The sequence below is a fragment of the Scyliorhinus torazame genome, chromosome 11, assembly GCF_047496885.1.
Source record: "Scyliorhinus torazame isolate Kashiwa2021f chromosome 11, sScyTor2.1, whole genome shotgun sequence".
Classification (NCBI taxonomy): domain Eukaryota; kingdom Metazoa; phylum Chordata; class Chondrichthyes; order Carcharhiniformes; family Scyliorhinidae; genus Scyliorhinus; species Scyliorhinus torazame.
This window is the reverse complement of record NC_092717.1, coordinates 167,742,779-167,764,921: the sequence shown is the minus strand read 5'-3', so window position 1 is coordinate 167,764,921 and position 22,143 is coordinate 167,742,779. Positions and strand designations below refer to the sequence as shown.

General features: G+C 46.8%; 1 protein-coding gene across 1 annotated transcript in view; it reads left to right on the top strand.

The window, feature by feature from the left end:
- Nucleotides 1-18,879, top strand: part of calb1 (calbindin 1) — a 174,593-nt gene extending 155,714 nt beyond the window's left edge. The window contains exons 9-11 of the mRNA XM_072467985.1: nt 689-742; nt 18,348-18,419; nt 18,534-18,879. Of these exons, the coding sequence (XP_072324086.1) occupies nt 689-742; nt 18,348-18,419; nt 18,534-18,647 (240 nt within the window). The 3' untranslated portion in view covers nt 18,648-18,879. The remainder of the gene's footprint in view (nt 1-688; nt 743-18,347; nt 18,420-18,533) is intronic.
- The last annotated feature ends 3,264 nt before the right edge of the window (nt 18,880-22,143 follow it).

The window sequence follows — 22,143 nt, the reverse complement described above, 5'->3', positions numbered from 1 at the left end:
CTGTACTGTTGGCCGGGGGGGGAGGGGGGGGCCTTTCATGAGGGCTGGGGGACTGGAGGGGGGTGGCCAGGGGGTGGTACAGGGTATCCAGGGGGGGCACTATCTGGCAAGTTGGGTCCGCGCACAACCGGTGCTATGTTTTGCAGCACGACCGCTGGAGGGTCGGCACCATGCACGGCCACGGACCCGGCCATTCTCCGGATGTTTATTTTGTGGAGGCCGGGAGTTTTACGCGGCATGGCTGATTGCCCCTCTCCGGTCGCAGCATGGATGAGGGGGTGCCACTGATTTTTTGCCACGGATCCTCAGAAGTGGAGAATCTGGCACAAAGTGTTTTGAACACTTTTAAAACTATTCCTACAGGTTTTTTATGCTACAGTAGAAAACCAAAGTTTATTTAAACTGAATCCACATCAAGCCCTTATTCTTCCTCCTCTTTCTCACTTTTCCCACTGCTCATTAACTTGGTCTCTCTTAGATATCAAGGAGCACCTCAGCACTATCCACTTCATTTTTATACCAACTCGTATTCTCCATAATCTCTGACTGGCCATAGGAAATTTCATGGAATGATCAATTATATCATGACTGTTCATAGATTTATCAATGTTACAGTAATCAGTTGCAAGTTACAGAACCATCATTTACTTCAGCATTCTGGCACTATGATTTCTTTTTAATTTTTCAGGGTGTGAATCTGTCTTCAAAAGAATTTAATGATATCTTTGACTATTATGATCAGGTAAGCTTTCTAAAACCTAATTTGTGAGCTTTTAATCAGCAAAGTATATCATCAGAGACATGTTGCTACAAGAGAAGCAGTTTTACTATCTTAAAGGGGAAAGTTGCCATTTGGGTATGAAAGGAGTTCATAGAACCAAATGTTATTTAATTATTATACAAAGCACAATAATATTCAACAGCTAAACATTTTCCATTGTGAAGAACAATATCAGATGTAGAAAATGTGTTCTGTTGTACATTTCAGAGGGGGACATCTCCTCAAAATCAGGTGGGATTGTGATGAAGAATGAAGGAAAATTTGGTCGGTAAGGCCCTCATCACTGATTAGGATTTCCCTTTCACATTCACTGCACCAGCAGCTGACAGCTCCTTTCTCACATGCTGCATTAAAACAATGGCAGGAAGAGGCATGGCTCACTTTTGTCCGACCCACTTACTACCCCTTCCTGGAGCCACCATGTGGAAGGTGTCATTGGATTGCAGAGTAACTGAGTTTTCACAATGTGGGTGGGTTACATTGTAGAAGCTTCCCTACCTCTAAGTTGTGTCCAGCATTTTGCTGCTTAAAGTTCTTGTCTTATCCAATGCTCAGGTTTTCAGTGGATGTCTAGTAGCCATCTTCAGTGTCCTTCTGAAATCTTCGGATCATTTTCAACTTCTCCTGCTGTTGCAGCTGCATTCTGGATTTCAGCCCTTAAACTGGCATGCTTTTTTTTTGACAGACGGCATTCCACAACTGATCTTTGAAATCCTAAAGCAGAACATTAGCTCAGGTTCCACTCTGTGGTATTGTGCTCTAAATGGGAAGATCGCTCTCCAGAGAGTCTCAAAACTTGGCAAATACATTTTTGGGCAAATAATCCAATCATTTGATAAGATTAAAACAATTGACAATTAATCTTGGCCAAGTATGCATTGTGCAATCTGCAACGATGACTTGAATGAAGGAAACAAATCTATGGTAGCTAAATTTCCCAATGGCACAAAGATAGGTAGGAAAGTAAGTTGTCAAAAAGATGTACAACAGTGGTCGTCAACCTGCGGCCCAGGGGCCACATGCTGGCTTCTGAGTACAGCTCACAAGATATTTTATTGACTGTTGCCCACGTGCAGGGTTGCCACATTCCACTAATTTCCATCTGCATAGTTTTTTTCCTACTTGTATAACTGAAATGATATGTGTCTAAAGCAAGGGCAAGTGAAGTGAGGTGCATGCTGATTGCACAAAACAGTGACTGTGAGAGCTGTTTGCTCCCTCTGCATCCAAAGTGTAAATATTTCTTTTGATGAATCTCATTCATTGGGGTCATGTTTAGTGAACAAGCCTGATTTCAGTCTTGCGGCCCCCTGAGATGAAGGAAGGCCACTCATATACCCCACTCAATAGCATAGGTTGCCCATTACTGATGTAGAGGATCTGCAAAGGGATACAGGCAGGTTGGCTGGATTTCTCTAACTGTTCCCATTGGCCGGACGTTTTGGTCCGGCCAATGGCAAACCTCTCCCATGGTTTTCCCAGTGGCAGGGAATGCATACAACGGGACAACAGTGGGACCAGAAGATCCCGCCATTGTGAAACACGCTGCGGGAGAGTGTGGAAAATCTCACCCGTTAAGTGAGAGGGCAAATATTTTGCTGATTGTGTATTATGTGGGAAAATGTGAACATGTTCACTTTGGCAGGAAGAATAGAAAAGCAGTCCACTATTTAAATGATGAGGGATTGCAAAGTTTGGTGGTGCAGAGGTGTCCTGGTACATGAATCACAAACAGTTAGTTTGCAGGTACAGCAAGTGATTAGAATGGCAAATGCAATATTGGCATTTATTGCAAGGTGACTGGATGATAAAAGGGGGGCTGTTTTACTGCAGCTGTACAGGGCCTTGTTGAGACCACTCCTGGAGTACTGGGTACATTTTGGTCCCCTTTTTAAAAAATATATATAATTGCATTAGAATCTCATTTGACTCATTCCTGGGATGAGGAGTTTATCTTATGAAGAAAAGTTGACCAGATTGAGCCAATAGTCTTTTGTGTTTAGCAGAATAAGAGGTGATTATATAGAAACATTCAAGATCCTGAGGGGACTTGATAGATTAGATACTGGGAGGATGTTTGCACTTGCAGTAGTGATTAAAACTAAGCAGCACAGTTAAATCATAAGGGACCCTGCTTTTAAGGTGGAGATAAGAAGAATTTTTTCTCTCAGAGGTTCATTAGTGTGTGGAATTCTCTTCTACAGAAAGCAGTGGAGGCAGGGTCAGTGAATATTTTTAAAGCTGAGTTAGATAGATTCTTGACTGACAAGGATATCGGAGATAGACAAGGACGTAGCGGCCACAATCAGGTCAGCTGTGATCTTGTCAGATGACAGTGAAGCACGATAGCACAAGTGGATAGCACTGTGGTTTCACAGCGCCAGGGTCCCTGGTTCGATTCCCCACTCGGTCACTGTCTGTTCTCCCCGTGTCTGCGTGGGTTTCCTCCGGGTGCTCCGGTTTCCTCCCACAGTCTAAAGACGTGCAAGTTAGGTGGATTGGCCATGATAAATTGCCCCTAGTGTCCAAAAAAGGTTAGATGGCGTTATTGGGTTACGGGGATAGGGTGGAAGTGAAGGCTTAAGTGGGTTGGTGCCATTCGATGGGCCGAATGGCCTCCTTCTGCACTCTCTGTTCTATGAAGGTGGAACACTGGACCGCGGAGACTTAGTTATTAAAAGAGACCATAAATAGGACTTATCAGTCTTAAGAAAGGTTAGAAGGTTTCATCGAGGTGTACAAAATTGGGGCGCAGTGGGGAAAGGCAGTTTGAAAAGGGAATAACTATTTTTACTGGTTGATGAATCAGTAAACAGAAGGCATAAATGTAGCATCACCACTGGAGATAAGTTAGGAGCAATATTATTCTGCAGAGCTTTCAGGACGTAGAATACTATATCGTAAATGGCTGTGGATACAGAATGCATTATGGCTTTTAAAAAGAGCATGTATGAATGTTTTAAAAATTTATATGTACAAAGGATGAGAACATTTTCAGTTCTGTAAAATTTGATGATGCGATGTGTCAAGTCATAACACACATTAATGACTTAGACTTTCGCATAATTATGAAATTTGCAGTTGACATGGAACTTGGAAGTACAGTGAAAAGTATGAAAGATAGCAATACACTTTGTGAGGACGTAGGCTGGTGCAGTGGGCGTACATTTGGAAGATGAAATTCAACACAGAAAAAGTGTGATACATTTTGGAAGAATGTGGAGACACTATGTGCTAAGTGGAACAATTTTAAAGGGGTGCAAGAAGAGAGAACCTTGGGTATTTGTGTACAAATCTTTGAAGGTGGCAGGACAGGTTAATCTGTCCATACGGAATCTTGCCTTTGTAAATAGAAGCAGAGTACAAAAAGCCCAAAGTTATGCCAAACATGCACAAAACACGAGTTCAGTTCTAGCTGGAGCCACCTCTGGGCACTACACACAGGATTGGCATGTAGGCTTTGGAGAAGGTACATAAAAGATTTACTAGAATGGTTTCAGGGCTGAGCGATGTGGATAGACTGCAGAGAAGCTGAAAAGGATATTTGGAGAAGGTACATAAGGTTCTCTCTTCTTGCACCCCCTTTAAAATTGTTCCACATAGCATATAGTGTCTCTCCACATTCTTTGGAGGTAGATGGGAGGTACCCTGGGGACCCGGGTATCCTGGCAAAGAGGAAGGAGTTGCAGGTGAGGTTTGACCTGTTGTCCACGGGGAAAGCGATGTGTCAGCTGAAAAGCGCAAGGGGAGCTGTCCATGAGTATGGGGAGAAGGCTTGGCGTATGTTGGCCGGTCAGCTCCGAAGGGAGGCCACGGCGAGGGAAATAGTTCGGGTGCATGATAAGGCGGGGGAGCTGATGCTCTCGATCAGAATAATAAAGCGTGCGAGGAATATTATCGGGACCTGCATAGGTCGGAGCCAGCGGAGGAGGAGCGGGAGATGAGGGAGTTTCTGGGTGGGCTGGAGTATTCAAGTTTGGGAGAGGTGAGAGTTGGAGGAGGCGGTGGGGAGCAGGAGGTGAAGGTGGCGATTGGGAGGATGCGGGCAGAGGAGGCAGGGCCAGATGGGGCCCTGATCGAATGTTGTACAAACTTTAAGGACAGGTTGGCGCCGTTGATGGTGGGAATGTTTGAGGACACGATAAGTATGCGGTGCCTTGCTGCAAACAATGGGGCAGGCTTCCATCTCACTGTAGTTAAAAAAGGACAAGGATCCGGTGGAGTGTGGGTAATTTCAGCCCATCTCTCTTCTGAATGTAGATGCCAAGATACTGGCAAAGATGATGGTGTTAAGGTTAGAAGAGTGTCTTCCAAAAGTGATCGGGGAGGACCAGATGGGCGAAGGGAAGACAGTTAAGGAGGTTGCTGAACGTGGTGCTCTCTCCGGCAGAGGGGAGACAGAGATGCTGGTGGCGTTGGGTGTGGAGAAGGTGTTTGATCGGGTGGGGTTGAATTATTTGATGGCGGTACTGGAGAAGTTTGAGTTTGACCCGTAGTTTGTGGCATGGGTGCAGCTACTATATAAGGAGCCGATGGCGAGCCTATGCACAAACAGTATGAATTCAGGGTATTTTATGTTACATCGGGGCACAAGGCAGGGATGCCCTATGTCCCGCATTCTATTTGCCTTGGCTATTGAGCCCTTGGCCATTGTGGTGAGGAGCTCGGGGTTGTGGAAGGCGATAATGGAGTGGGGGGGGGGGGGGGTAACATAGGGGGCGAGACTCTCCATTAGCTGACGCCGAAATCAGGAAAAGCGATTGGGTGGATTATTGGTTCTGACGCCAAAATGGTGGCAGGTGCCAAATGGCAATTCTCCAGCACCTCGACAGTGGTGTCAATGCATTCCAGAACGCATGTACAATCAACATCATTTGCATATCATTAGCGGGCCCAACCCGTTATCCTCTGGGGCCTCCCCACTTCTCGGCCTCCAATGGGCCGGGTTCCCGACGGCGCTTATCACTTGTGCTTTTAAAAATCGTGAAACCGGTATGGCAGCTGCTGAGGGAGAGAGAGGGGGTAAGGAAAGTGTCCGACATCACCATAGTTTGCTGACAGGTTATGGGAAGAAGGCAGGAGAATGGGGATGAGAAAAATATCAGCCATGATTGAATGGCGGAGCAGACTCGATGGGACAAGTGGCCTAATTCTGCTCCTATGTCTTATGGTCTTATGGGCAGTGGGGTGGGGGTGGATGGGCACGGAACATATTTGCGGCAGCCGGCAAGGCAGCCATGCAACTGTGCACACTGCTAACAGCCCACTTTGAACTTAGTGCCACGTGTCGTATAGCTGTCCCCCAGGGCACCCCCTTCAGTGACCTCTGGCCCCAGCTGACTCATCAGCAGAATGGGCGTGCTCCAGCACAGCCAGTACCATCTTTTTGGCTGGGGTAAGTGTGTGTGGGGAGTGAAGTGTGTATATGCGGCTGCAGCTTGTCAGCCTCCCTAGTGACAATCGCGGAACCGACGAACCTGGCACCATTTTTCATTGGAATCGATTGTGTTCCATGTGGCACCGGTGCTAGCCCCTTAATAGTAGCGGAATCGGTGCAGGTGTGGCGGTCATTTTTCTGTCATGATAGTCCACAAATTATGCGTTGGCGTCAACACTTAGTCTCAGAAACGGAGAATCCCGCCCAGGGTGACCTTATATGCAGGTGATTTGCTGCTGTATATTTCGGAACCAAGCACATCGATGGGGTTGCTCCAGAGATTTGGGATGTTTTGAGGGTACAAACTGAATTTAGGTATATCCCTGCTGGGAGTGGGAGCGGGGGTGGGGGAGCTGTCATTCTGCCTGGCAGCATCTCACATGGAGGTACAGGTGGCCGGGATTGGGCAGGGCTTCGGAAGTTTAATTTCACTAGTGTAGTGGGTTAGGTAGGAGGCAGATTTGAGGTGGGACAATCTCCCTCTGTCGTTGGCAGGCTGCGTGCAAGCAGTTAATATGAATGTTTTGCTGCGAATCCTGTTTTTGATTCAATCTCTGCCTATATTTTTGCCTGTCAAGGTTGATTTCCTTGTTTGTTTGGGGGTGGGGGGTGGGGGAGGTAGCCAGGATTAGGAGGATGATACTGCAGAGGGGGGTTTAGGTATCCCAAATTTGTTGTATTATTATTGGGCGGCAAATGCAAAGAAGGTGCGAGGTTGGAGCAGGGAGGGATTCTGTGGGTGAGGATGGAGGTGCGCTCCTGCAGGGGGCCGGGGTTGTGGGAGCTGGCAACGGTGCCAATCCTGGTGACCCCAGGGATGTATACAGTGAGTCCGGTGGAGGTGGCTACGTTGAAGATTCGGAGGCAGTTTAGACAGCACTTTCAGCTGGGAGCAGGGTCAGGGAGGATGCCGATTAGGTGGAATCATGGGTTCGAGCCGGGGAGGCTGGGTGCAAGGTTTTGGGAATGGGAAGAGAGGGGGGATTAAGGAAATGAAGGATGTTTGTGGGAAGGCAATTTGCGAGTTTGGCGGAGTTGGGCAAGACGTTTGGGCTTGCGCAAAGCAAAGGTTTGGCCTTTGACAAGGTACCTCATGGTAGACTGGTACAAAAGGTGAAGTCAAAAAAGATCAGAGGAGAGCTGGCAAGCTGGATACAGAACTGGCTTTGGCACAGAAGACAGAGGGTAGCAATAGAAGGGTGCTTTTCTGAATGGAAGGTGGTGACTAGCGGTATTCCACAGGGATCAGTTCTGGATCTCTGTTGTTCGTAGTGTATATAAATGATTCAGAAGAAAATGTAGCTGGTCTGATTAGTAAGTTCGCAGGTGACACAAAAATTGGTGGAATTGCGAATACTGAAGAGGATTGTCAGAGGATACAGCAGGATATAAACTGGTTGGAGTCTTGGGCGGAAAAATGGCAGATGGAGTTTAATCTGGACAAGTGTGAGGTAATGCACTTTGGAAGGTCCAATGCATGTAGGAATTACACAATAAATGGTAGAACACTTGCGAGTACTGACAGGCAGAGAGGTGCATGGCCACCAATCACTGAAAGTGGCAACGCTTGTGGATAAGGTGGTCAAGAAGGCATAGGGCATGCTGGCCTTCATTGGTTGGGGCATTGAATATAAAAATTGGCAAGTCATGTTGCAGCTGTACAGGACTTAGTTAGGCCTCATTTGTAATATTGTGTACAATTCCGGTCGCCACACTACCAGAAGGATGTGAGTGCTTTGGAGAGGGTACAGAAGCGGTCAACTAGGATGTTGCCTCGAGTGAAGGCCACATGGGCGTCAACCTGGCAGACGAACCCCTCTGGGTCACACGGGGTGTTGACTGTGCTGGACAGAGCGTCGGCTATGATCAGGTCCTTGCCCGGGGTGTATAGGAGCTGGAAATCGTACCTCCGGAGTTTAAGCAAAATGCACTGGAGGCGAGGGGTCATATCATTCAGGTCTTTTTGTATAACGTTGACCAGCAGGCGATGGTCGGTCTTGACAGTGAATTGAGGGAGGCGTACACGTAATCATGAAATTTGTCGACCCCAGTCAGCAGGCCCAGGCACTCCTTTTCAATCTGCATGTAGCGCTGTTCCGTGGGGGTCATGGCACATGACGCATATGCAACGGGGGCCCATGATGAGGCCTCATCGCGTTACAGGAGCACCGCCCCAATGCCGGATTGGCTGGCATCTGTTGAAATTTTTGTTTCCTTCGTGGAATCAAAAAATGCCAATACCGGGTCCGTGGTAAGCTTGGTCTTAAGCTCCTCCCCTTCGCGCTCGTGGGCTGGAAGCCATTGGAAGTCTGTCGTCTTCCTGACCAGGTTCCGGAGAGCTGTGGTATGGGAGGCGAGGTTGGGGATGAACTTCCCCAGGAAGTTGACTGTGCCAAAAAATTGGAGGACCGCCTTCTTATCCGCTGGCTTCTGCATGGCCGTGATGGCTGCCACCTAGAACATAAGAACAATACAGCGCAGTACAGGCCCTTCGGCCCACGATGTTGCACCGAAACAAAAGCCATCTAACCTACACTATGCCATTATCATCCATATGTTTATCCAATAAACTTTTAAATGCCCTCAATGTTGGCGAGTTCACTACTGTAGCAGGTAGGGCATTCCACGGCCTCACTACTCTTTGCGTAAAGAACCTACCTCTGACCTCTGTCCTATATCTATTACCCCTCAGTTTAAAGTTATGTCCCCTCGTGCCAGCCATTTCCATCTGCGGGAGAAGGCTCTCACTGTCCACCCTATCCAACCCCCTGATCATTTTGTATGCCTCTATTAAGTCTCCTCTTAACCTTCTTCTCTCCAACGAAAACAACCTCAAGTCCATCAGCCTTTCCTCATAAGATTTTCCCTCCATACCAGGCAACATCCTGGTAAATCTCCTCTGCACCCGCTCCAAAGCCTCCACGTCCTTCCTATAATGCGGTGACCAGAACTGTACGCAATGCTCCAAATGCGGCCGTACCAGAGTTCTGTACAGCTGTAACATGACCTCCCGACTCCGGAACTCAATCCCTCTACCAATAAAGGCCAACACTCCATAGGCCTTCTTCACAACCCTATCAACCTGGGTGGCAACTTTCAGGGATCTATGTACATGGACACCTAGATCCCTCTGCTCATCCACACTTTCAAGAACTTTACCATTAGCCAAATATTCCGCATTCCTGTTATTCCTTCCAAAGTGAATCACCTCACACTTCTCTACATTAAACTCCATTTGCCACCTCTCAGCCCAGCTCTGCAGCTTATCTATATCCCTCTGTAACCTGCTACATCCTTCCACACTATCGACAGCACCACCGACTTTAGTATCGTCTGCAAATTTACTCACCCACCCTTCTGCGCCTTCCTCTAGGTCATTGATAAAAATGACAAACAGCAACGGCCCCGGAACAGATCCTTGTGGTACTCCACTTGTGACTGTACTCCATTCTGAACATTTCCCATCAACCACCACCCTCTGTCTTCATTCAGCTAGCCAATTTCTGATCCACATCTCTAAATCACCCTCAATCCCCAGCCTCCGTATTTTCTGCAATAGCCTACCGTGGGGAACCTTATCAAACGCTTTGCTGAAATCCATATACACCACATCAACTGCTCTACCCTCATCTACCTGTTCAGTCACCTTCTCAAAGAACTCAATAAGGTTTGTGAGGCATGACCTACCCTTCACAAAGCCATGCTGACTATCCCTGATCATATTATTCCTATCTAGATGATTATAAATCTTGTCTCTTATAATCCCCTCCAAGACTTTACCCACTACAGACGTGAGGCTCACCGGTCTATAGTTGCCGGGGTTGTCTCTGCTCCCCTTTTTGAACAAAGGGACCACATTTGCTGTCCTCCAGTCCTCTGGCACTATTCCTGTAGCCAATGATGACATAAAAATCAAAGCCAAAGGTCCAGCAATCTCTTCCCTGGCCTCCCAGAGAATCCTAGGATAAATCCCATCAGGTCCCGGGGACTTATCTATTTTCAGCCTGTCCAGAATTGCCAACACCTCTTCCCTACGTACCTCAATGCCATCTATTCTATTAGCCTGGGGCTCAGCATTCTCCTCCACAACATTATCTTTTTCCTGAGTGAATACTGACGAAAAATATTCATTTAGTATCTCGCCTATCTCTTCAGACTCCACACACAATTTCCCATCCCTGTCCTTGACTGGTCCTACTCTTTCCCTAGTCATTCGCTTATTCCTGACATACCTATAGAAAGCTTTTGGGTTTTCCTTGATCCTTCCTGCCAAATACTTCTCATGTCCCCTCCTTGCTCGTCTTAGCTCTCTCTTTAGATCCTTCCTCGCTACCTTGTAACTATCCATCGCCCCAACTGAAACTTCACACCTCATCTTCACATAGGCCTCCTTCTTCCTCTTAACAAGAGATTCCACTTCCTTGGTAAACCACGGTTCCCTCGCTCGACGCCTTCCTCCCTGCCTGACCGGTACATACTTATCAAGAACACGCAGTAGCTGATCCTTGAAAAAGCCCCATTTATCCAGTGTGCCCAACACTTGCAGCCTACTTCTCCACCTTATCCCCCCCAAGTCACGTCTAATGGCATCATAATTGCCCTTCCCCCAGCTATAACTCTTGCCCTGCGGTGTATACTTATCCCTTTCCATCATTAACGTAAACGTCACCGAATTGTGGTCACTGTCCCCAAAGTGCTCTCCTACCTCCAAATCCAACACCTGGCCTGGTTCATTACCCAAAACCAAATCCAACGTGGCCTCGCCTCTTGTTGGGCTGTCAACATATTGTTTCAGGAAACCCTCCTGCACACACTGTACAAAAAACGACCCATCTATTGTACTCGAACTATATCTTTTCCAGTCAATATTTGGAAAGTTAAAGTCTCCCATAATAACTACCCTGTTACTTTCGCTCTTATCCAGAATCATCTTCGCCATCCTTTCCTCTACATCCCTAGAACTATTAGGAGGCCTATAAAAAAACTCCCAACAGGGTGACCTCTCCTTTCCTGTTTCTAACTTCAGCCCATACTACCTCGGAAGAAGAGTCCCCATCTAGCATCCTCTCCGCCACCGTAATACTGCTCTTGACTAGCAGCGCCACACCTCCCCCTCTTTTGCCTCCTTCTCTGAGCTTACTAAAACACCTAAACCCCGGAACCTGCAACATCCATTCCTGTCCCTGCTCTATCCATGTCTCCGAAATGGCCACAACATCGAAGTCCCAGGTACCAACCCATGCTGCCAGTTTCGTATACTCCTGGCATTGAAGTAGACACACTTCAAACCACCTACCTGAACACTGGCCCCCTCCTGCGACGTCAAATCTGTGCTCCTGACCTCTATACTCTCATTCTCCCTTACCCTAAAACTACAATCCAGGTTCCCATGCCCCTGCTGCATTAGTTTAAACCCCCCCAAAGAGCACTAACAAATCTCCCCCCCAGGATATTTGTGCCCCTCAGGTTCAGATGTAGACCATCCTGTCTGTAGAGGTCCCACCTTCCCCAGAAAGAGCCCCAGTTATCCAGAAATCTGAATCCCTCCCGCCTGCACCATCCCTGTAGCCACGTGTTTAAATGCTCTCTCTCCCTATTCCTCATCTCACTATCACGTGGCACGGGCAACAACCCAGAGATAACAACTCTGTTTGTTCTAGTTCTGAGCTTCCAGCCTAGCTCCCTGAAAGCCTGCCTGACATCCTTGTCCCCTTTCCTACCTATGTCGTTAGTGCCAATGTGGACCACAACTTGGGGCTGCTCCCCCTCCCCCTAAGGACCCGGAAAACACGATCCGAGACATCACGTACCCTTGCACCTGGGAGGCAACATACCAAACTTGTCCGCATCCGGCCGCACACCAACCGGGAAATGTGGTCCCCTAGGAACTTGAGTTCCGTCTGGCCAAAGGAACATTTGGCTCTGTTGAGGCAAAGGCCTTGGTCCTGTATTCATTAGAAAACGTGCTGGAGGCGACTGATATGCTCCTGCGGGGTGGTGGACCAAATTATGATGTCGTCAACATAGACGCGCACACCCTCAATGCCCTCCATCATTTGCTCCATGATCCGGTGGAATACTTCTGATGCCGATATAATCCCAAACGGCATCCTGTTGTAGCAGTATCTGCCAAACGGGGTATTTAAGGTACACAGCTTTCTGCTGGACCTGTCTAGTTAAATTTGCCAGAATCCTTTCGAGGCGTCAAGTTTGGTGACGATGTTGGCCTGGGCCATCTCACACGTGATCTCCTCGTGCTTGGGGACAGGGTAATGCTCCCTCATTATGTTGCGATTCAGATCCTTTGGGTCACTGCAGATCCGGAGCTCGCCGGAAGGCTTCTTTACGCACACCATGAAACTGACCCAGTCGGTTGGTTCCGTCACTCTGGAGAGCACTCTTGGTCCTGGAGGTCCTGCAGCTGCTGCTTGATGCGGTCCTTGAGGGGTGCTGGGACTCTGCGAGGCGCATGAACCACAGGCGTGGCGTCTTGGTTGAGCAGGATTTTGTAAGTGTATGGAAGCGTGCCCATGCCTTCGAAAACGTCGCGGTGCTGGTCGATGATGGCATTGAGTTGCGCCCTGAAGTCTGCATCCTGGAAGGCAGACGTGTCCTCTGGAGAGAGAGAGTGTACTCGTTGAATGAGGTTCAGGAGTTTGCACGCCTGTGCGCATAGCAGAGAGTCCTTCGAGGAGCCCATGATCTCGAAGGGAAGGATGGCTTTTCGCGAGTTGTGCGTCACTTCGAGTTGGCATGAACCGGTAGCAGGAATGACGTTGCCATTGTAGTCCACTAGTTGGCAGGTCGACGGAAGAATGGTTGGTTTAACCCCAAGGGTCTGAAAGTCTGACCACGCTAGATTAGCGGAAGCACCTGTGTCCAGGCGGAATCGTATCTGGGATCGGTTGACCGTCAGGGTGGCACACCACTCGTCAGCAGGGTCAATGCTGTGCACCGACAGCGGCTGGTGGTTTTGATTCGGGGACAGCCTGTTCTTTGTTATAACAGCGACTCGAAAAGGCTCCCTCGGGTCCTCGGTGTCACTGATCTGTGGCAAGTCGGAATCGGACTCGGTGAACGTGGGTTGAATTGCCCGAGCGTTCCTGTGAGGCTGGCTGAAGCGATGCGAATTGGCAGGCTGAGCTGCTCGACAGCAGGCAGCATACTGGCCAAGTCTGCCACATCATAGGCATTGTCACGATTTTGCAGGACATTGCCACTTTAAATGGGCGGAGCCACAGTTGCCGCACACCGTGTCGTCAGTACCTTCGTTGCGCCACCGCGCATGCGCGGTGCGATCCTGCATGGTGCGTGCCTTCGCATCATGTTCCTCCACGTCACCATCCCCTCGTTTGGCGCATACAAGCGCGGGAGGCCGCGAAAAGCACGCGAAATGGCCGCCATCATTCAGGCTCCAGCCTTGGAGCTCTTCAATTGTTTGGACCCGTTCCGCCTCGTGGGGACCTTGCCGTGCCGTTTCAGCCGCCTGTATGTGGGAGTACTGGCTGGTGGCATTTTCATGCAGGACACAGGTCTCGATGGCAGTCGCTAGGGTGAGTTGCTTAATTTTGAGAAGCTGCTAATGCAGGGGGTCCGACAGGACACCAAATACGATCTGGTCGCGTATCATGGAGTCGGAGGTGGGCCCGTAGCCGCAGGACTGCGCAAGGATGCGGAGGTGTGTTAAAAAGGATTGGAAAGGCTCATCCTTACCCTGCAAGCGCTGCTGGAACAGGTATCTTTCGAAGCTTTCATTGAAGTGGGTATTGAATTTGAGGAAAACCGTCTTGTACTTTGTCTTGTCCTCGTCGTCTGCGAATGTGAGGGAGTTGAAGATGTGGATGGCGTGTTGCCCGGCCGTGGAGAGGAGCAGAGCAATCTTCCTGGTGTCCGTGGCATTCTCCGTCTGTGGCTTTGAGGAAGAGCTGGAAACGCTGTTTAAAAGTCTTCCAATTGACCCCGAGATTGACGGTGATGCGGGGCAGCGGCGGCGGGTTGATGTTCTCCATACTTCAGGATGCTGATTAGTTGCAGGTGGGTCTCAGAAGTGCTAGTATGCAACCACTCCTTGTACCATGATGTGTTGGGTGTTCTGGATAACAAACAGGTCACCAGCACTGGAAGTGGTGCAACTCTATTTTATTATAAGGTTAACTATATTAACATACTTGAACTGTGGGTAAATGCAATACCAGCTTTAACTGTTGACCCTTGCCTAGTCCTAACCGGGTGATGCACTCAGCACATGGTGAATGTCTGTGTTGCAGGCTGTGAGCTCTGTGCTCTGAGCTGGCTGCTACTAGAATGAGCAGGAACTCTCCTGAACCGTGTCTTTATAGTGCCTGTGCTCTCATTGGTGATTGGCTGCGGTGTTGTGTATGCTGATTGGTCCCACTGCATGTCCATCAGTGTGTGTGTGTATCTGCACCACAATATACTGGTGTATATTATGACAGGTGGCATATAGGGTACACCTCACAAAATCAAGGATGAACCGCTTGTTCAAGGGGGTGGAGGATGTCTGTGAGCGATGTGGGCGGGGCCCTGCGAACCATGTCTATATGTTTTGGTACTGCTCGTCGTTGGAGAGGTTTTGGAGGATGGTGTTCAGTACTATCTTGGGGATCTTACATGTGGATGTGGAGCCCAGTCCCCGAGCAGCCAGCCAGAACTGCAGACGGGTGCAGATGTTTTAGTCTTCACAACACTGATTGCTCGCAGGTGGGTCTTGTTGAAGTGGAGGTCAGCTTCTCCACTCTGTGGCTCGGCGTCTTGGGGGGACCTGCTGGAGTTTTTGATACTGGAGAAGGTGAAGTTCACGCTGAAGGGGGCGAGTGAGAGGTTCTACAATTGGGGTTTGTTCATCATACACTTTCGCAAGTTGGTTACCGTTGACTGTGGCGGGGGAGGGGGGGGTATTATTTTGGGATTGTTTTTGTCTTGTAAAATTGTTGAAAATTTGGTGAATAAAAATACTTTAAAAAAATGATTTTATGGATTGGGAGGGTATGCGCCGCCTCCAAAAAACACACGGTGGATTGGTCGGTAAATCACACTCAATTTTTCGAGTCCATTGGCCTGTTCATCAGAACTGAGAGAGAGAGGGGGGAAATCTGTTTGATATTATAATGTAGCTGGAAGAGATTGCAATAAAAGTGTAGTAATCTTAAGAACAAGAGATAGATAACCAGATGCAGGGGGAAGGAGTGTTTTTGCATTGAGGCAAAAATGTACAGAATATAAAAAAGGGATTAAAATGGAGGAGAAAGGTCAGTCTAAAGTTGATGAACTCAATGTTGATTCTAGCAACTGCAGCATTTTGCTTCCTGCAGCTGGTGAGATTTGAACTCAATAAAAATTGGGAATTAAGTCTAATATGACAATGAAATCATTGTCGATTGCTGTAAAAAACCATCTCGTTCACTACTGTCTTTCAGGGAAGGAAATCTGCTATCCTTACCTGGTCTGGTCTACATGTGACTCCAGATTCACAGCAATGTGGTTGACTCTTAACTGCCCTCTGAAATGGCCTAGCGAGCACTGAGTTCAAGGCTCGCTCAGCCAGCAATGTCCACATCCCATGAAAAATAAATAAGGCTACCCTGAAAGACCTACAATTATTTAATTAATTTAAAAGGTCGTCAGTAGTGGAATCCTTCCATTTATGTAAGATGGTGGACATGCAGCAAAACAAATCCATGGAGATGAGGTAGGTTTATTTGATGCACTTTTGATGATGTCTGAAGAGACTAATCCTTAAGGGGAAAGTTCAGCCACAAGTGCCACATATCCAGTGGTCAACAGGAGTCATTGTGGATTGTTGTTTTCAGTGTTGGCATCTATTGCCAAGTCACTGTAGCCACACCAGCCCACAGGTGATGACCATTTTTCTGTCAGCTAGTATCTCCCAGGTGTGGAAATCAAAATCCGTCATATCACGCTTGCAAAATTCCTTCAAGCAGAGCTCTGGATTGTTAAGCTCTGATTGTGTCTTTGTAACAAGAACTAGAAAGCAAGTCTTGGCTTCTTCAACTTCAATTTTATTTTATCCTAGAATCACGTTTCCTCCAACTCCACAGTGCCACCTGTATCCCTTTTATATTTATATTGTTAAGTCTGTCAAACAGTAAGTGTGGTCTATTAAACAATTAAAGCTCTAATTCTAACTTAAACATTGGCGTACATTAACTCTTTCCTAACATGTCCTACTGGTCTTCTGGCTCCAGTTACTTCACTATACAGAAAATCTTTTCCCATTTGACCATCTTCCACCCTGTGAATGTGCACAAGCCAGCAAAATCACCTCTGCTTGATGAGTACCACATAGTTGAAAGCTTTGCCTACTGCATTTATGATTTTGTCCTTCTATTAGATAATTTAAAAGGATTATATTCAATACAGTATGTAAAAACCTTACTATTTATATAACAAGCTGCTGAAAGAGCAATATGCTGAATTGGAGAACAATGACTCATTTTGTTTGCCCACCTCCATAAACACATCTGTTTACATTGATAAGGCTGCTAGCTTTTTAAAAATGTAGTCTCTTGGTTCTACCACGTCCTTCTTATTTAGTATAACACCTATTATTAACTTAAAAACAAAGGAAGCCAGGAAACATCTATTATTAATAAATGATTTTGTTTATGCTACAGTAAATATAATCTTCCATGACCTTAGCATTGAGAACAGTATTACAAATGCATTAGGTACAGAGTTTTCTGACATAACAAGTTTCCCAACGCATCAAATTTGAATTCACTATAAAACATAACTTGAAATGAAAATCGCTTATTGTCACAAGTAGGCTTCAAATGAAGTTACTGTGAAAAGCCCCTAGTCGCCACATTCCGGCACCTGTTCGGGGAGGCTGATACGGGAACTTATTGTGTGAAGTAAAACCAAAGAACTCTAATGAGAGATCACTTTAATTATCTATTCACAATTGCTGCCAGACTTGCTAAGTATTTTCAGGATGTTATTGTTTATTTAATAGTTCCAGGACCTGCAGTATTTTAATTTTGTATTATTATATGAAGTGTTTTAAGATATTTCAATCTCCATAAATGCAATAAATATACAGGTGGTTCCACTGCCACAAAATAAATTAGTTTGTGTTTCTAAATGTTTAGTTTTTTTGAACAGCTTAGTCTCTTTTTAAGCATCCATAATTCAAATCTTTCCACCAGTGGTGGTCACATCATCAGCTGCCATGCAACTAAATTCTGGAATTCCTTCCCCTACTCTCTTCACCTCTTTCTTCTTTTAAAGCACTAATCAACCATTTCCTTACGTGGCTCAGAGTCAAATTTTGTTTGATGACATTCCTGTGAAACAACTTAATTGGGATGTGTTGCTATGTTCAGGGCACCATATAAATACAAACTGTTTTTATTAGTGATTGAAAAAGACAAGTTGAGAAAAGCAACATTATGCTCTTTAAAAGCTATCTTGAGCTTTTTTTGCAGCAGCTCAGGATTTGTCTAATTTCTGGTATAACTCGATTTATGTTAGTTATGGTTCTATTGTTCTTTATGTGCTCCTTGTTTATTATATCATGTTCGTGCAAGCACATTATCACAACAATTAGCATTTTATGACTAAAAACTATGGATAGTAGCAATAATATGCAGATGTTTGCATTGAACTGCTTAGTTTTCCATACTGGCTCTTTAGTCACTTGATTTAGGCAATGGACTTATCACTTTACATCTATATTGTTAAACCACACAGTTAGCAATACTCATTAATTAGAGTGAATGCGCGTTGCAATGTTAACTGCCCATGAGGGTTTCAATATTATAATTATTTCTCACAATTTCCAAAGGAGAAATGATATATTGATGTTCAATGGTATGTTATCATTGTTTTGTTTATTTTTAAAAAAATAGTGATTTCTGATTTGCAGAATTCTGAAGGTCTTTTCCGCATGTTTTATGCGACGAAGTTGTGACTTGTCAGACTTTTACCAAATGACAACTGTAAATTGTCAGAGTGACTTAGTATTTCAGAAACGTATCATACATGCACTATAGAGTATTTACTAATGATAACAGATTGATTGGGATGGTTAAGAGATGCATTGTACAACATAGAAGTGCCTCAATCTTGCATGTTTCTTTTGCTTAGGATGGCAATGGATACATAGATGAAAATGAATTAGATGCACTATTAAAGGATCTCTGCGAAAAGAACAAAAAGGTAGCAAAAACACATTTCAGAACCACTAATTTTAATGATATGCACAAAATGACAGCATATTTAAAAGGTTGTTCATGGAATTAACTGTGACTTCTATTTTTTTTTTAAATTCAGGACCTAGACATTCAAAACCTTACAACATACAAGAAAAGCATTATGGTTTTGTCTGATGGAGGAAAACTCTTTCGGAAAGATTTGGCATTAATCCTCTGTGCTGAAGAGTTTTAAATATCTTGCATTCTCATGTGCTTGTGATTTGTGTGACGATAGCTGTGTGCTAAAAGGGTGTAGGAAATGCTTTCCTTCCACCTGTGAAGTTCACTGATTGCATATAGATTAATCAGTAGAATGTGCAACACATTCTTTCTGATCTGTTGTATCTATACTCTTTGTAATTTACTGCTTTTGTATCTACAGAATTCATACAATAAAGTATACTACTGAAACAGATGACAGAAAATGTGGTGTAAAAAAACTGCTTTTGTTTAGCACTGAAAGAAGGGTTTATATTAAATGTTTACCAAACTGCTGAAAAGATTGTTTAATAAATGCACTGAAGGTGTAAAGATACATTGTCATTTGGTGGTACAGGACTTGAGTATTGCTGAAAAAAGAGACAGGTCAAAGTACTCACTAGGACACTTTGAAAGAATACTGGTATAAGTGTAAAACAATTTTTTTATTTTTAAAAAATAAAATTAGAGTACCCAATTATTTTTTTCCAATTAATGGGCAATTTAGCATGGTCAATCCACCTAACCTGCACATCTTTGGGTTGTGGGGGTGACCCAGGGCCGGGATTTGAACCCGAGTCCTCAGCGCCGTAGTACCAGTGCTAACCACTGCGCCACGTGCCGCCCTGGGTAAATCAATTATTTATACTGTATGAGAAGAAAGTATTGATTAGTGGGAAGTAGACTCTGATTGGTAGAGGCATTGCCAAGGAGAATTTACCAGATGACTGACAGTTAACTGCCAAGCATTGTTTGAAATTTAAACCAGGCAGTTTGACCCTGGTCAAGGCATTGCTCTGACGAATGAGTCTTGGAATGGCTGTCACTGATTTTGTTCAGCTGACGCTGACACCCAATTTAAGATTGTCAATTGGATTTTCAGTGTCTTTTATTTGCATATACTGGAATCTACATATAGTAATACACACAGTACTGTTTTTGTGGACAGAAAGAATGTGGACACACATTACACCTGTTTCAGTTAGAAAACACAATGCAAATCAAGTAAAATCGAATTGAAATTGAAGCTGTTTTGGTACTACATAATTTATTAATGAGTATTAAATTCAAACCCATTTAACTTATTTCCCTATTTATTCTATTTTATCTGTTTGCTTTTATTGAAATTTTGTTCTGTTCATTCTTTGCCTACGTCTGGGATATATAAAGGTGGATGGGAAACATTACGTAAATACAGATGTTAGGAAAACAAAGGTAGTTTTAAGGAATTTCTATTTGTATTGATAAACAATAGAAATAAAGTATGGTTTTAAAGGGGTTTAATTTAACGTTTCTGTGTCGGAAGGGTAACACCTATAGTTAGATTCATGCTGGACAAAGAGGTCTGTATGCGTGAGGTTAGGTTTCAAATCTAGCTGTGATTGTGTTGAGCTCAGAGAGGGCTAAGGCATGAAGAGTAAATAAACCAACAGTGGTTACTTAGCAACTGCGGTCTTGTAAGGTAGAAAGTGTTTAAGTTTTAGTTTTGTTAATTTGATTGCAGTTGAAGATAGGTACTGAAAGAGAACACAGGTCTGCTATAAGTTGGTTTTCGAAGGCTAAAGAGGGAACATCTGTCTCAGCCTTGCCAGAAGAAAAGCCATACTAAGGAGTAATGGTTAAGAAAACAGATGCCGGAAACCTAAAGCCCAGCTAGAAAAGGAACCAGAGAAATGAAGAGATGTTTCCATGAAGTCTGGAGTTAACGGAAGAGAAGAAAGTGGGAACCAGAAGAAGAAAAGTCACAGAGTTGAAAGGCATTGGATTGTGAGAGGCCAGAAAGAGATCTCCAGTAATGATAATGTTTGTGAGAAATTACTACAGTTTGGGAGACAATTTATTGGGCGCGATTCTCCACTCCCACACCGAAGTGGCCGGGCCGTCGTGAACGCCGACGAGGTTTATGACGGCGCGGAACGGCCCTGATCCCGACCGATTCAGGGCCCGAAAAAGGGCTAGGATCGGGGCCGCGAGAACCTCGGGGAGGCGTTCCATGAAGGCCGCGTCGTCACCGTGCGACGCCCAAATGACGCACCGCTGCGTCATAATTTGCGCGAACCGCGCACAGAGGACCCGGAGGAGAACTGAGGAGATGGCTGAGACCCGAAGAGCCGCACCGAGGTTCCGGGATACGGACCTGGACACCCTGGTGGATGAGGTGGAGCGGAGAAGGGACACCCTCTGCCCAAGACGTGGGCATCGCCAGCCATCCAGCGCGGTGACGCATGGCTGGCGGGAGGTGGGCACTGCAGTCAGTGCAGTGGGGCAGATCCCTCGGGCGGGGGAGCAGTGCCGCAAGAAGCTGCACGACCTCACCCGGGCTGCCAGGGTAAGTGCCATGAGGGTGCCCCCAGGCTCCCCCCCCCCCCCCCCGCCCCCAACCCCGGCACGGGGGGGGGGGGGGGGAAGTGGAGTTGGGGGGGGGGCGTTGGGAGTGTTGGGGGGGACTGGGGCATCAGGGGCGATGTTGGGGGGGGTCACGGTGCCCAACTATCTACTCGACCCACATGAGCCGGGGCCCGGGACCCCCCTGGAGTGAACCCATGGCGTGCTGTCTCCCGAACCAGCAACAATGTTGTCAATATCTGCATGCCCTGATGATACCCGCCTAATGGTGATGCTTTATCCAACACCCCCACCCGCCCCCCCCCAGGACAGGACAGCGCATAACCAGCGGGAGCGCATGAGAACCGGAGGGGGTTCTCCGGTCCTGCACCCCCTAACCATTCACGGGCAGAGGGCCCTGGACCTCGCTGGGGGATCCGCCACCCGGGAGATCGCGCCATGCCAGGTCGGAGGCGCAGAAGCAAGTGAGAGAACCCTGCATGTCCTCTCCACCCCAACCCGTCATCGCCCCCCTCACACTCTGGCCACTGCACCCCAGATCCCATCCCCCCTCACACTCTGGCCACTACACCCCAGATCCCATCCCCCCTCACACTCTGGCCACTGCACCCCAGATCCCATCCCCCCTCACACTCTGGCCACTGCACCCCAGATCCCATCCCCCCTCACACTGTGCACCCACCACCACCATACACCCGGGCCACCGTGTCTAATGAATCCCGAATCTGTTATGTTCCCCAGGGCCATCCGCCGAACCTTCAGGGACTTTCTCGCCCAGGAAGCAGCGCAACGTCACCCACCGCAACGGCACCCAGGGACGCACGGCAGAGGTTGGCAGTTGGTCGGACAGGAGGGCAGACCTCACAGTCTGGGACACAGGACCGGGACGCTGAGACCTCCGGGACAGACATCAGTCAGGGACACAGGGTGGACAGTAATGCCGAAGCCCACATCACGGCCACACACCCGCTGGATCGAACTGGAGGTCAAGACGACATGGCCCGCATGGAGCTTGCGCCTGGCCATGAGGGGGAACAATACACACCAGACTTCTTGGCGGATGATGACCTCGAGCTTGCGGCACTGCTGTCTCCCACACCGTTCACCATCGCAGAGTCACTCACCTCGGTTGGGCATATAAGTGA